General features: G+C 44.5%; 1 protein-coding gene across 3 annotated transcripts in view; it reads left to right on the top strand.

Annotated features, from left to right (window-relative positions):
* The window catches only part of MCM3AP (minichromosome maintenance complex component 3 associated protein), a 248,152-nt gene that overhangs the window by 25,419 nt on the left and 207,921 nt on the right, over positions 1 to 14,812 (top strand). For all 3 annotated transcript variants that reach the window (XM_029606724.1, XM_029606728.1, XM_029606727.1), the window contains exon 3: positions 8,487 to 8,710. In XM_029606724.1, the coding sequence (XP_029462584.1) occupies positions 8,487 to 8,710 (224 nt within the window). The remainder of the gene's footprint in view (positions 1 to 8,486; positions 8,711 to 14,812) is intronic.

Consider the following 14,812-nt stretch of genomic DNA (forward strand, 5'->3'; position numbering starts at 1 on the left):
GACAGCGCAAGGGCGCTGGAGTGCAGAAGAGTCTCTCTGGAACATCAATCAGCTGGAAACCAGGGTGGTCATGTGGTGTGTTTAGAGTTTGCGACAGGCTGCAGGGTTGATCGGTCCGAATAATGTCAGACAATGCAACAGCTGTGACTTACATCAGTCGTAGGGAGATACCATGAGCCAACAAGTGTCACAGGAAATAGATCAACTTATGGAATGGGCAGATGTGCATCTCCAGATGATCTCAGCTTTGCGCATGGCTGGCAAAGACAACATAAGAGAAGACTTTCTTAGCAGGGAGAGCCTGGACCCAGGAGAGTGGGTGTTGTCAGGCGAGGCATTTCATCTGATTTGTGATTGCTGGGGTTTCCTGTTCCTAGACCTGTTGGAGACTTTGCACAGTGCAAAGGTTCCATGATTCTTGAGCCGCAGAAGAGATCCGACGTCATTGGGGATCGAATTCCTAGTGCAGGAGTGGCTGGAAGACAAGTTGCTGTATGCCTTTCCTCCATGGCCCATGTTGGACAAATTGATTTGAAGAATCGAACGCCATAGAGGGATAGTGCTCTTGGTATCTCCAGATTGACCCAGGAAACAGTGGTATGCAGATCTGTGGAGGCTCATGGTGGATTCACCTCTTCGGCTACCAGCACACAGGAACCTGTTGCAGCAGGGATCTGTTCTTCATGAAGATCCGACTCGATTTTGTCTTATGGTATGGCCCTTGAAAAGGCTCGCTTGCTAAAACATGGATACTCTGCAGCAGTAATTTTCACCTTGCTAGGAGCTAGAAAGTTCTTCACTTCCTTGGCCTATGTGCAGGTTTGGAGAGTGAGGCCTGCTTTGAGGATTGAGGTATTCTTCCTTCCTTGGTAAAGATTCTGCTTATTTTGGAAATTTTGCATTATGTCTTAATAAAGGCTTGGCTCTCAATTCTAAAGGTACAAGTAGTGGCTGTTGCCTGTTTCGTGGGTCAGGTAAATGGTGGATCCTTGTCGGCTCATCCTGATGTGGCCCATTTTCTGAAAGGAGTGAAACATCTTCGTCCTCCTTTGTGGTTTCTGGTGCACCTATGGAATCTTAATTTGGTTTTGGATTTTTTGGCAGGCCCTACATTTAGACCGCTACATACTCTGTCCTTGTAGTTGCTGACCTTGAAAACAGTGTTCCTTGTGGCAATTTGTTCGGTACGTAGGGTTTCTGAACTGCAGGCCTTATCTTGCGGGAGCCATTTCCCCAGGTGACTCCAGGGGTGGTACAGCTGTGAACTGTTCCTTTTTACTGAAGGTGGTCATTGAGTTTCACTCAAATCAGTCCATCTCCCTGCCCTCTCTGGATAGAGAGTTGTAGAGGGGTATCATCTGTTGCGATCTTTGGATGTCAAGAGACATATTGTCAGGTATCTGGAGGTTACCAAATCTTTGCGGAACAGGCTGTTTGTCCTTCAAGGCATGTTCTAGATCGGGAGAGCCAGCCTTGTGGGCTGCAATAGCTTGCTGGATTAAGGAGGTAGTCACGGCTGCATACGTAGATGCTGGGAAGCCATTACCTAGTCAGGTTTGGGCTCAGGCATTGTCATGGGCAGAAGTTAGATTGCTGTCTCATGTCAACATTTGTCGAGCTGCAATGTGGTCCTTCTTACACACCTTTTCCAGGTATTATCGTCTGGATGTTCAGACCTTGGAGGATGTGGCCTTTACGCGTGCGGTTTTAACTTGGACAGCGATCAGCTTCCCGCCCTATTCAGGAGTAGCTTGAGTATATCCCACTTGTTCAAGATTCATCTGTCTGGATGCTAAGAAATGAAAAATTACTACTTACCTGATAATTTCCTTTTCCATCCAGTCAGATGAATCCAGCTTTCCTCCCTTGGCTACCGAATGATTGCATATTTGATCCTCTTGTGTGCCTATGTGTTACAGGGATTACTGGTAAGTGTTACTCCAGTCCCTAGACTAGTGTTATAGCAATCTTGCCTGAGCTCAGTGTTGCCTGTTGGCTGAATATTGAAATGGTTATCTGTTTTTAATCTATTTTTTTGCAAGTCTGTCCACAGTTGCTTTTGAAGACAATACTGCCAGGCTAATGTCACTGCAGGTGTATATATACTGTGACGTTAGCTTGCTCTGTCTCCATCAGCTGGTAGAGATGCATAATCTACTTGTTCTGGATTCATCTGACTGTCCTAAAGAAAAGGAAATTATCAGGTAAGTAGTAATTTCTCATGATTCTGCTTTTTCTGTTGACAGAAACATGCTTCCTAGAATGGTTTGACTGATAAAGTTAATACACGGACTCTGATAACTTTACATTAGTTAAACATTGTCTGTGGTTTCTCCTACAAGAGCTATGAAAGGTCTGAGACTTTTAATTCAATGAGAAGTTGTAAGCTATCAGTAAAATAGCACAACTTAATTCCTTATCCTTTTGCTATACGTGTGACTCTTGGGTATATTCCCCATCTGCTTCCGATGGAGACAGATACCTCATCTTCTAAGATGTACATGTGATGTCTGGTCCACCATAAGAGAGGTGTGGTTGTATGTGGTTTTCAGTAATTTTCTGTCTCTGACAGAGGTGGATTGACGGAATGTTTTCCCCTACTTATGTTTTTGCCCTGCGCCTGAAATTGCAGACCTGCTCCAAAAAAAAAAAAGTGGTCCTCCTTGCTGAGTCCCTTGGGCAGTGCTCAGAGTTCCCTGTGGGGTTTCTGGCACAGCAGCCCTGGTAGGGGTTTCCCCTCTCCCCAAGGGGAGACTAGAACCAGGGGCAGTCCTCCCCCCACCTCCTCCCTTCCTCTGTGGAATGTAGAGTGAGGTAGGAGGTTCCTGAGCAGCATGAGGATAGTCTGCTCTATCAAGTGGAGGGAAGCATCTGAGGCAGAAGCATTAGGGAAAGCGATAGCCAGGATTGCATGCTCTGCTACACAGCCACATGGTAAGTTTAAAAAAAAAAAAAAAAAAAAGCGCAGTTTCTCCCTGCGTTTGTTTTCCATTAAAGTCATGCTAGGTAGAAGGTGCCTGGATTGTGGGTCCAAGGGGATCCCAACGGTAGCTGGGTCTATTTGTTCTATCTGCGACGCCTACCCAGGAAGACAAGATTCCGTTCTACAGTCCCCTTTCCCCACGGAGGAGCTATTAGGAGCACCCAGTTCCCTGGATGGAGAGGCTGTAAACTTCAGATCAAGAGGTTGAATTATAGCCAGGGAGCTTTCCTAGGGACCTTATAGGTTCAAGCCCACCTTTAAGAGCTCTTCTGGAGCAAGGCAGCTTGTCAAGGCAGAGGAACTTGCTGGTCCGTCCCATCAAAGGTTTTCTACAGGATTCTTTTTAATGCACCAGGCTTTTGAAGCCATGCAATTCAGCCAGGAACCTGCAAGTTCCTCAGTTTCTGGGAGGGGACCCCCACCTAAGAGGCTCAGAACACCCTCGGGATTTTAGATTCTTTCAAGTCTCCTACCCTGGAGCTCTTAGGGGATTTTCTGGGATTATCCGATTCAGCTCCCTCTGATATGGAGGAATGGCATTCAGAAGATGAAGAAGAGACAGCTCTGGTGCATCTTTTTTGAAAGGCAGAGTTATCCGCTCTAATTTCCAGTACTCTTAACAGAAATCAAAATTTCCGAGGCAAAGGTAGAGATCAAATTGAAGGCTTACTTTGCAAGGCTCCCCTATGAGGAAAGACTAAAGAAGTTAGGACTTTTCAGCTTGGAGAAGAGACGACTGAGGGGGGATATGATAGAGATGTTTAAAATCATGAGAGGTCTAGAACGGGTAGATGTGAATCGGTTATTTACTCTTTCGGATAGTAGAAAGACTAGGGGGCACTCCATGAAGTTAGCATGGGGCACATTTAAAACTAATCGGAGAAAGTTCTTTTTTACTCAACGCACAATTAAACTCTGGGATTTGTTGCCAGAGGATGTGGTTAGTGCAGTTAGTATAGCTGTGTTTAAAAAAGGATTGGATAAGTTCTTGGAAGAGAAGTCCATTACCTGCTATTAAGTTCACTTAGAGAATAGCCACTGCCATTAGCAATGGTAACATGGAATAGACTTAGTTTTTGGGTACTTGCCAGGTTCTTATGGCCTGGATTGGCCACTGTTGGAAACAGGATGCTGGGCTTGATGGACCCTTGGTCTGACCCAGTATGGCATTTTCTTATGTTCTTATGGCTTATGGAAACATTCCAAAATTTTTCCCCTCCACCCTGCTCTCAAAGAAATGGTGATGGTCGAATGGGATAACCCACTGAGAATTCTAAAAGGTACCAGATCCCTAGGGAAATCATATCCCTTACCTCTAGAGACAAAGGAGTCTCTTATGAAAATCCCTAAGGTGGATGCTTCGGTGTCGGCTGTAGTTCGTAAGACCACTATCCCAGTGGAAGGGGAAGCATCCCTGAAAGATCACCAAGGTAGAAAGTTTGAATCCATTCTAAAGCAGGCTTTCTCCACAAACGCAATGGCCCTACAGGCCTCTATATGCGAAGGCTTTGTGGCCCGTGCAGTTCTAAAATGGGTACAGCAGCTACCTGATTCTACTGATGTGGCTCATGTAGAGTTTGGGGTAGCGTTTTTTGGCAGATACCTTTTATGATCTCCTCAGAATATCTGCTTGGGTGGCTGCTTCAGATGTGGCAGCAAGGAGGCTTCTATGGCTCCGAAGTTGAGCAGCTGACTAGACATCAAAATCTCATCTAGGGAATGTACCTTTCTGGGGAAGCCTGTTATTTGGAGAAGAATTAGACAAATTTGTAAATAGTTTGGGGAAAACCTCAGAGACTAATGGAAGATAGGCCACGGGGCAACCTTACAAACCTGAGGTGCCAAAGAATTTGGGACTATCGAAGATACAGGCCCAATAACCGTGTATCTTAACGCTCCAGGAAATCCAGATCTCAGCCCTTTCAAGGAATCAAGAGATCTAGGAACGGGTTTCCCGGGACGGAAGTTCCCAGATGGGTAAAGGTGACAATCAAAAGGTCCATCTGCAGATAATTCTAGTAGGTGGTCGCCTACATCAGTTTTACTCAGAGTGGACTCAATTACCTCAGATCAGTGGATCCTAGAAGTCATTCGAGAAGGTTATGCCCCCTAGCTAATAGAAGCAATTCTTCAAACCTTTATAGTCTCCCCATGCTTGCCAGCAAAATGAGAAGCAATAGTGTCCACCTTAAGCAAACTCCAGGCTTTACAAGCAGTGGTACTAGTTCCGGTTCAAGAACAGTGCACAGGAATGTATTCCATCTACTTTGTGGTTCCCAAGAAGCACAGCTCTTGTTGGCCCATACTAGACCTCAAAGGCATTAACCGATGCCTCAAGATTCCACACTTCCATTTGGAGTCTCTTTGCTCAGAAGTGGCCTCAGTAAGAAAAAGAGAGTTCCTTGCCTCTATTGGTCTAACAGAAGCCTATTTCCACAACTCTAAGGGTTACTCGTCAGAAGCTGCTGCGTTTCCTTATTCTGGGGCAATATTTTCAGTTTCAAGCTCTTCCCTTCTGAAAGGTAACCATTGCAAAGTCCTTCACCAATATCATGGTGGTAATAGCGGTGGCTCTGTACAAACAAGGGATACTGGTTCACCCTTACCTGGACGATTGGCTGATCCGAGCCAAATTGCTACACGAAAGCGAACAGGCCATAGGAACAGTTTTGCATCTAATGCAACAGTTGGGTTGGGTGGTGAATTTTCCAGAATGTCACCTGTCACTACCCAGTCTCTGGAGTTTCTAGGAGCAAGGTTTGATGCAATAGTGGGAAAGATTTATAGTTACCCCAAAAGAGAGTGGAGAAGTTAGTTTCCCATGATCAGGACTTCAGGATTCAAAGATACCCCAAAATTTGGGATTATCTACATCAGTTAGGCCTCATGGCAGCAACTATAGATCTGGTTCCCTGTGCCAAGGCACATATGTGCCCTTTTACAGCAGAGCCCCCCAGTCCAAATGGCCCTCCACATCAATGGCTTACACTCATTGGCTTGCCTTATTGCCTTCAGTAAGGCGCAGTCTGAGGTGGTAGACAGACCCTTCCAACCTTCTAAGAGGGATGAATATGGACCCGCCTCCATGGTTGGTCATCACTACTGATGCCAGCAGTTTTGGATGGGGAACCCATTGCTTGGACCAGTCAGCTCAGGGACAGTTAATAGTACAGGAAACAGCCTGGTCAGCAAACAGGCTAGAACTAAGGGCCATCAGACCAACCCTTATAGCTTTCCTTCCCCTGATAAGAGGGAAACCAGTCAGGATACTGTCAGACATTGTAATGGCATACGTGAACCGCCTGGGAGGAACCCACTGCAGGACAATAGCCTAGGAAGCAGCAGAAATCTGCAACTAGGTGGAATGAAACTTGTCTCCTGTCGGCAGACCATATCAAGGGATCAAGCAACATACAGGTGCACTTCTTAACCAGGCACAAGTTAAACCCAGGAGAGTGGGAACTCAGGGAGCATTTTTCAAAATCACAACCAAATGGGGTCTCCCAACCATGGACCTGATGGCAACTCGAACCAATGCAAAAACAAGCAGGTTCTTCAGGCGAAGGAAGGAGCAGGGCTCCTGCGGCATAGGCGAATTGATCAATCCCTGGCCAACAGAAGATCTACTGTATGGGTTTCCACCATGGCTTCTGATTGGGAGAACCCTAAAGAAGATAGAAAAACATCCAGCTCTGACAATTACGGTTGCTCCAGACCGGCCAAGAAGACCATGGTACAGAGATTACTGGTGGACTCTCCACTACATCTTCCATCAGAACGGGGTCTCTTACACCAAGGTCAAATAGCTCTAGAGAACCTAATTCCATTCTGTCTTACAGTATGGCTCTTGAAAGGGCACATCTAAGCCACAAAGTTTACTCTCCAGTAGTAATATCTACTATGCTGAGGGCCCGAAAGACTTCTATGTCCCTGGCATATATCAGAGTATGGAGCCCCTTTGAAAGCTTCTGTCGTCAACAGAGTGTTTCTCCCTGGAAATCAGATATAACTCATCCAGTGAGGTCCAGATAAGGGCATAGCCCCCAATTCCCTAAAAGCCCAGATCATGGCCATCTCCTGTTTGAGGCCAATAAAAGGTAAGTCTGCAGCAGTGCATCCAGATGTAGGTCACGTCTTGAAAGGAGTAAAGCAAATCAGGCCACCCTTTTGTCCTTTGGTTCCCTCATGGGACTTAAGTTTGATCCTTAGAGCACTAACTAGGTTTCCTTTTAAACTGCTAAAGCAAACCTCCCTTAAGGATCTGTCCCTCAAATGGCCTTCCTGGTGGCTGTGTACTCATCTAGAAGAATTTACAAACTACAGGTTCTCTCCTTTAGAGAACCTTTTTTGATCATTCAGAGATATCAGTGAAACTCAAACCAGTCCTTTCTTTTCTCCCGAAGATGGTGTCCGGGTTTCATTTGAACCAAACTATCTCCTTACCTGCCTTTTCAGAAAGTTGAGACAGGGAAAGAGGGGAGAGAACTACACTACCTGGATGTCAGATGAACCTTACTAAGATATCTGAAAATTACGAATGCCTTCAGGAAGTCAGAAAGATTCTTCATACTGTTCACGGGTCTGTGGAAAGGAGATGCAGCTTCCAAAGCTACCCTCACCAGATGGATTAAGGAGGCCATTAGTTCAGCATACCTGCTGGAAGGTAAATCAATTCTATTAGGGCTACAGGTGCACTCAACTAGAGCTCAAGTAGCCTCCTGGGCAGAGGTCTCCAGGGTATTTCCAGATGAAATTTGCTAGGCGGCCACTTGGTCATCCCTACATTTGTTTAGTAAACATTATAGAACGGATATATTGGGTAACGCAGACTCAACTTTTGGTACCAGGGTTTTGAAGGCTGCACTCACAGCCTCTCACCCATCAGTCTAATGGTTTTGTTACATCCCAAGAGTCGCTGGTCTAGTAGTAGGATAAGGAATTTTAAATTATATCTTACTTGATAATTTTCTTTCCTTGACTATTGCTATACCAGTCTAGTTCCCTCCAGACTTACTGAGCGAGTGTTCCTAAATATGAAGTATCCCATAGTTACCCGTCCCATCCTAGAGGGAAGGCAGGACCCTTAGCATGTTGGGAATTAAAAAAAAAAAAAAAAAAGGGGGGTGGGAATGGTAAGATGTTGTAATTATGTTTTTTACTTCAAAGTCTTTATCAGACTCATCCAGGAGGCAACATTTGAAGAGTCATTTAAGTCCTGTCACCACAAGATTTTTCTCTTTATCTGAGGCATTTATTCTGGTTTGCGGTCTTCAGAGCGGCCGGGCATGTTTCAGCTCCGGCAGTAGTCTATTGGAGGCCATCTGCAACCATACCTCTCTTATGATGGACCAGACATAACATGAAAAATCTTAAGAGGTCTCTATCTCTGCTGGAAGTGGAAGGAGCATATACCCAAGAGTCATTGGTCTAACAGTAGTCAAGGAAAGAAAATTATCAGGTAAGATGTAATTTAACATTACTTTGCTCTGATCTCTCTTCACAGATTTACCTGGCAAAATCTCTTTGCGTCAAAGACAGCGTCGTGAGAGTATGAATAACCTGGAAGGTTCCGTACCCAAAAAAATCACTACAATCCAGGTGAAAGACATCCCAGAGCAACTCAACCAGTGCAGCAAAGTAGAGAAATATTTCAGTCGTTTTGGGAAAGTGAGGCGTATATTTCACAGGGAGAAAAAGAATCTGGCGATCATTCACTTCTGCAATCATGTGAGTAAATCACGGAGGAAGGCTGATGGCCACTCAGGAGCGCATGGTTTGGAGCGAGTTATCTTCAAGGGATACTGGCATAACAAAGAAGTTAGAATATTCTGGTAGATTGTGATAGAGGCAGACGTGCATTTAAATCTAGAGCAGACAGAGAGAGATGATTCCAAACTACCTATTTCGACTACTAAGCAGGATTTAAGTGCAATTAAAAAACATACCATATTTTTCCCTCCATAAGACGCACTTTTTTTTCCCCCAAAAGTGGGGGGAAAATGTCTCTGCGTCTTATGGAGCGAATGTAGCGTCTCTCCCTCTCGCGTGCCATCCCCCTCCTACTCTCAACTCAGCCCAAACAGCATGGTGGCGCAGGTCAAATGCAGGAAACATTTTGTCATGAATCACTGAACTGTGCCATGAGCTGGAAGGGTGGAGGTTTGTGTCGTGTGTCCTCTATCCCAGGCGGTATGTTGCCCTCATGATTTTCTGGTGTGTCTGGACAGATGAGAGGGAGATGGCCTGTGCTGACCATGGGCTTTGATGCCGTGTGTCGCCTTCTGGCGGCGGAACTTGAGCTCCCTGCTGGTCTGCTGTTCCCAGGGTGCATTTTGCTGCGAGGGTCGGCGTGGCGCAGGTCAGACATCAGCTGTTTGAACCCCGTGGGCTACAGAGGCCCCTCCAGTTCAGACGGCTGGCATTTCACCTGCGCCGCGCCGGCCTTCGCAGTGGGATGAACCCCGGGAACAGCAGACCAGCAGGGAGCTGTTTGAACTGGAGGGGCCTCCGTAGCCCACACGGTTCAAACAGCTGACGTTTGACCTGCGCCACGCTGATCTTCGCAGTGAGATGCACCCTGGGAATGGCGGACCGGCAGGGAGCTCTGGCTCTGCCGGCGGAGGACGATACATGGCATCAGGATTTGTGGCTGGTGCAGGTCATTTCCTTCTCATTTGTTTGGATGTATTGGAAGGTCATGGGGGTGGTATACTGCCTGGGATGGAGGACACATGACACAGACCTTTGCTTTTTTGGTTCTTGGTGTGGTTCAGTGATTTGTGATAAAATGTTTCTTGCATATGAAGCAATGTGGCTTTTCAGAACTGATTAGCAGTTTTTGACAGCTGAAATTAATGAAAAGCAAATAGAATTACTGCCTGTGCTAATTAAGTGGCTACCTGTTGAAATATTAGGAGCAAATTTCTCTCCTAATCAATGTAATATAGCCCTGATTATTTGTTATTGAACTTTGGAGCAGTCATGGAAGTTTAAAATAACTGGTGTGAGAGAGCTGTGTGTATGAGAGAGAGAATCTGAGTGTGTGATTGTCTGTGGGTATGTGTATATGTGAGGGAGAGCCAGTGAGTTGAGTGGGGGAGAGAGCTTGTGAGTGTGAAAGAGCCTATGTATGTATGTATGTGAGGGAGAGAAAACCAGTGAGTGTGAGTACCTGTGTGGATGTTCTCTGCCTTACTATAAAAAACAAAACAAAAAAAATATCCCACAGACGGCGACCAGGGGGGAGCTCCGTACAGAGCCTGTCATGGGGACAGAATTTTTTTTTTCTTATTTTTCTCTAAATCCTAGGTGCGTCTTATAGTGCGAAAAATACGGTACTTTGAATTATCTGTATGCAAATACCAGAAGTCTATTTAAAAAAAAAAATTTGGAGAATTAAATGAATGGCATTGAATGAAGATATTTATTTATTTATTTATTTTTAGATTTTTATATACCGGTGTTCCTGTATTAAAATACAGATCACATCGGTTTACATTGAAACATAAAAATTACGCCAAGAGGCGGTACATATAACAAGGTTATAGAACTTGGAAAACATGGAAAACAGGTTCGAAAAATAACATTGAGAAAATTGATATAGATATAATAGGCATCTGAGACCTGATAGAAGGAGGATAAATGAGACGCTGTAATACCAGGGTATACATTATATTGAAATGATAGTTTAGGTAAAATTGGTGGAGGGGTTGCGCTCCATGTTAATGGTGGCACAGTGTCAAACAGGATAAAAGTCTTTAAGGAGATAAAATGTAATATGGAATCTTTATAGATGGACATTACATGTATGATAGGAAAGAGTATAGTGGTATACTACACTCCACCTATCCAGGGACAGAAAATAGAATGCTAACAAATTAGGCAACACAGTAGTAATGGAAAATTCAATTGCCTGGTCTGCCTAATGCTTCCACCAGTCTTGCCTGTGAAGAAAGTAAAGAGGTTAGGGCTGTTCAGCTTGGAGAAGAGATAGCTGAGGGGGAATCGAGGTCTATAAAATCATGAGTGAAATAAAATGGGTAGATGTAAATCAGTTATTTACTCTTTCAAAAACATATAAAGTCTAGGGGACACTCCTTGAAGTTCGTAAGTAGCATATTCAAAACAAATCTGAGAACTCTTTTTCACTCAATGCACAATTAAGTTCTGGAATTCATTGCTGGAGAATGTGGTTAAGACAGTTAGTATAGCTGGGTTTAAAAAAGATTTGGACACGTCCCTGGAGAAGTCAAAAACTATTAGCCAAGTTGACTTAATAAACAACCACTGTTTCTATTTACTGTTTGGGATATTAAGTACTTGTGACCTGGATTAATCCCTGATGGGAACAGAATACTGGGCTTGATGGACCCTCAGTCTGACCTAATATAGCATGTTCTTATCTTTATTCAAGGAAATAGGATATCCATGGAGAATGCAATTATCATCAAAGGCAATTCAGGAGCAGTCTCTGAGAACATTAGTGATAGGTTACCATCTCTAATTTGCACACCAAAGAGTTAGCTACTTAATTAACATAACATTTTCCTAATTGGTTGGTATTATAATTTTCTCTCATATAATCTAATGAGATTGAATTCTTATAAATCATGTAATTTCTTGTGAATTGAGCCCAGAAGACAAAAATGAAACTCATTGCTGACCTTTAACAAACTTTTTAACTTTTAGCATACATTCTAGCATTTCAGCAGCCTTGCATAATTGTTACAAGTCTGATCAGTGCAATCATAGTGCTGTAATTATATTTTATTTCTTCACTGCCACCAAACTAGTCTGTCTTCATAGGAAAACCTTTTCAAAGCACTCTTACTGGGTACAGATTACATCTATTTAGTGAACCTCCAAATCAGCCTCAAGAACCTGCTTGGGGGACCTAGCATCAGGAATTGCTACAGGAGCAGCTCTCTTGCCTCTTAAAGTCTAATATGGTTGAGCCTGTCCACCAAGGGAATGAAGACAGAGATTCTACTCCTGAGTACTTCTTAATTCCAAAGAAAACAGGAGGACTTCAATCTATCCTAGACTTAAGGGCCTTGAACTAGTTTCTGAAAGTGAAAAGTTTCCAATGGCATCAATAATTCCCTTTTTGCAAAACAGGGACTGGCTATAATCTCTTTATTGCTAGGAAGCTTACACTCACAGGTCATAGAAGACAGCTCAGATTTGTAGTGGGGATTGGCACCTCCAGTTATTGCATGTTTTCTTTCAGCCTAGTGTCAATCCTATATGTTTTCATAAAATTTCCAGTCGTGGTGGCATCTACACAAGCTTGGGGTGCATGTGTTCCCCTATCTGGAAGATTGGCTGGATGAACACATCTCAGGCAGATACTATAGAAGCAATGTGCAGAACCATCTGGTTGTTTAAGTTACTAGTGTTCATCATCAACTACTCAAACTTCCAATTGAGTCTGTTATCTCAATTGGAGTTTATCGGAGTGCTGCTAGATCTGACTCGGGCAAAAGCCTTCCTTCCACAGCAATGAACTATCAATTTGATACATGCATTGGAAGGGATTCAAGTGAGACAACAGATGTCAACATGGGACATGTTGAAGTTGTTAGAACTCTTGGCATTAACAATGCGTGTTACTCCCTTGGCTTGTCTCTATATGTGGAGAGCCTAATGGACTCTTGGATCACAGTAGATTTAGGCCATTCAAGATCTTTGAGACAGCATTCGCATCAAGAAGCTTATCAAGGACTCCCTGGCCTTCTGGTGGAACAATTCCAATATGACCAGAGTCATACACTTTTTCTAATTCCTTCAGTCCAAATTGTCCTGACTACGGATCCTTCTAATCTGGGGTGGCCAGCCCATGTAGAAGGGTCTGCACCAGTGTCTCTACACTGCTTCCTGAAGCTAAAGGCAATTCAGTATGCTTTCAGAGATTGGTTGGCCAACAAATTTGACTTGGTACAGACAATCAAGTAGCAATGTTTTACAGCAACAAGTATGGAGAAACAGGATTGTATCTCCTGTGTTAGACGACTATCCGGAAGTGAGACTGGGCCTTCTCTCAAGGGATGGTCCCTAGAGTCATGTGACTGATAGACAAGGAAAATGTTCTTGTGGATAGATTTTCAGGTCCTGGAACCCCATGAATGGTCCCTAAACTAGGGAGTAATAAACCAGATTTTCCACAAGTGGAGCACACCCGTGGTAGATCTGTTTGCATCTCTGTATGTGTATTCTCTGATTCCACTCATTGCAAAGACTTTGTTGAAGCAAAAAGAAGATGGGGGACCATGATTCTCATAGCTGCCTTTTGGTTCCCACTTCTGAGTGAGATGTCCATTAGGATCTTATCAGATTGAGAAATTGCCCAGTTGTCATCAGTTTGGATTGAGAGACGTTGTACCAATCTAACTTCAGGTCCCTGGCTCTCAAAGCCTGGATATTGAAGGGTAAACTTGCAATTTATTTAAAAGATTTCTAACCCTCACGTATCACCGTAGTTCAAGGTGGTTTATACAAATAATGAACAAAATGTATGCAAAAATAATTTATAAAACACAAACAAGATGATGACCACAAATTGTACAGTCATGCTGGACTCTGGAATCAATCCCTGGATTTCTGAGGATGTCATATTTTTTTGGCCTCAAGAAAGGTCTCCATGAAAAAAGTCCTATGGATTAAAATGGAAGAAGTTTGCAGACAAAATGCTTTAGAACTTTTGTTGCGTCTGTCGGTCTCAGACGGCTTCGCCCGACATGCCTCACCTCTATTTCAGCTTTCTCCACCAGCCTCGGGAGAATGGCGTCCGTAGCGTCTCCTTGCCGCTCCCTCCAGCTTCCCCGGAGCGACTCTGGCGCGGTGTCCTGCCATGTTGTCCTGAGGTACAGTTTGGACTGCAAAAGAGCCTTGGCCTTCTACTTGGAGTAGACTGCAGTCCAAGAAAGTCCACTAAGGGGGACGCGAGGGGGACGCGAACCCGGGGGCGTCCCCCTCGAGTGACGTCACTGCTTCCATTTGCTGACTCTCGCCGAGTTAGCAACAGATTGGATTTGCTCCGGTCTGAAGCTGCTCTGCCGCTTCTACACTGCTGGAAGCCACCTTCACCCTCCGGGTTTAACTAACCTGGGTACCCGCTCCTCGGGGGCCTTTTGCTTATTTCCAGATGCCTATCCTAAATACAGGTACTCGCTCCTCGAGGGCCTGTGTGTCTATCCTGGTGCCTGCTACCAATTCTTCAACCTGCTGGAACACTACCTATCAGCTACAGAGAGTGAGTACAACTTCTCCCAGTCTGTCCATCGGGCCCTACACCACCATTGTGGAACAGGACTCCTCTGCCGAAGGTTACAGACTGTTAACACCTATCCTCTCTCTACTGCTCATTGGGAACTCTATCTACTCAGCTACCAGGGAGTGTGTTATAACATCTGCCAGTCTGTCTCTCCTACAGTGCCTTATTGGACATCTGCATTGGGGCCTTATACCACCATTGTGGGACGGGTCTCCTACGCCAAGGATCACAGACTGTTGCTATCTAATCTACTCTCTACTGCCACCTCTGGTGGACCACACTAGCTGTATAATAAAAGAGATATTCTCTGTGTTTGTGCATCTGAGTCTAGCCCAGTGCTTCATTTCCCTATGGGGCTCCTCCCCGTAGGAGATACCATCACTGTTGCCCCTGAGAATCCACCAAACACTTCGATATCAACATACTATTCTTCTGCTGGACACAAAATCTGGTTAATTACAGTCTACATATCTCCAAGTTGGGTCTCAAGACCAACTTGTATGAGTTCATCTCAGTGCAATTAGTGCCTATCATTGCCATGTAGAAGGTGGCCCCAT

This window comes from Rhinatrema bivittatum, chromosome 6 (genome assembly GCF_901001135.1).
Source record: "Rhinatrema bivittatum chromosome 6, aRhiBiv1.1, whole genome shotgun sequence".
NCBI classification, from domain to species: Eukaryota; Metazoa; Chordata; class Amphibia; order Gymnophiona; family Rhinatrematidae; genus Rhinatrema; species Rhinatrema bivittatum.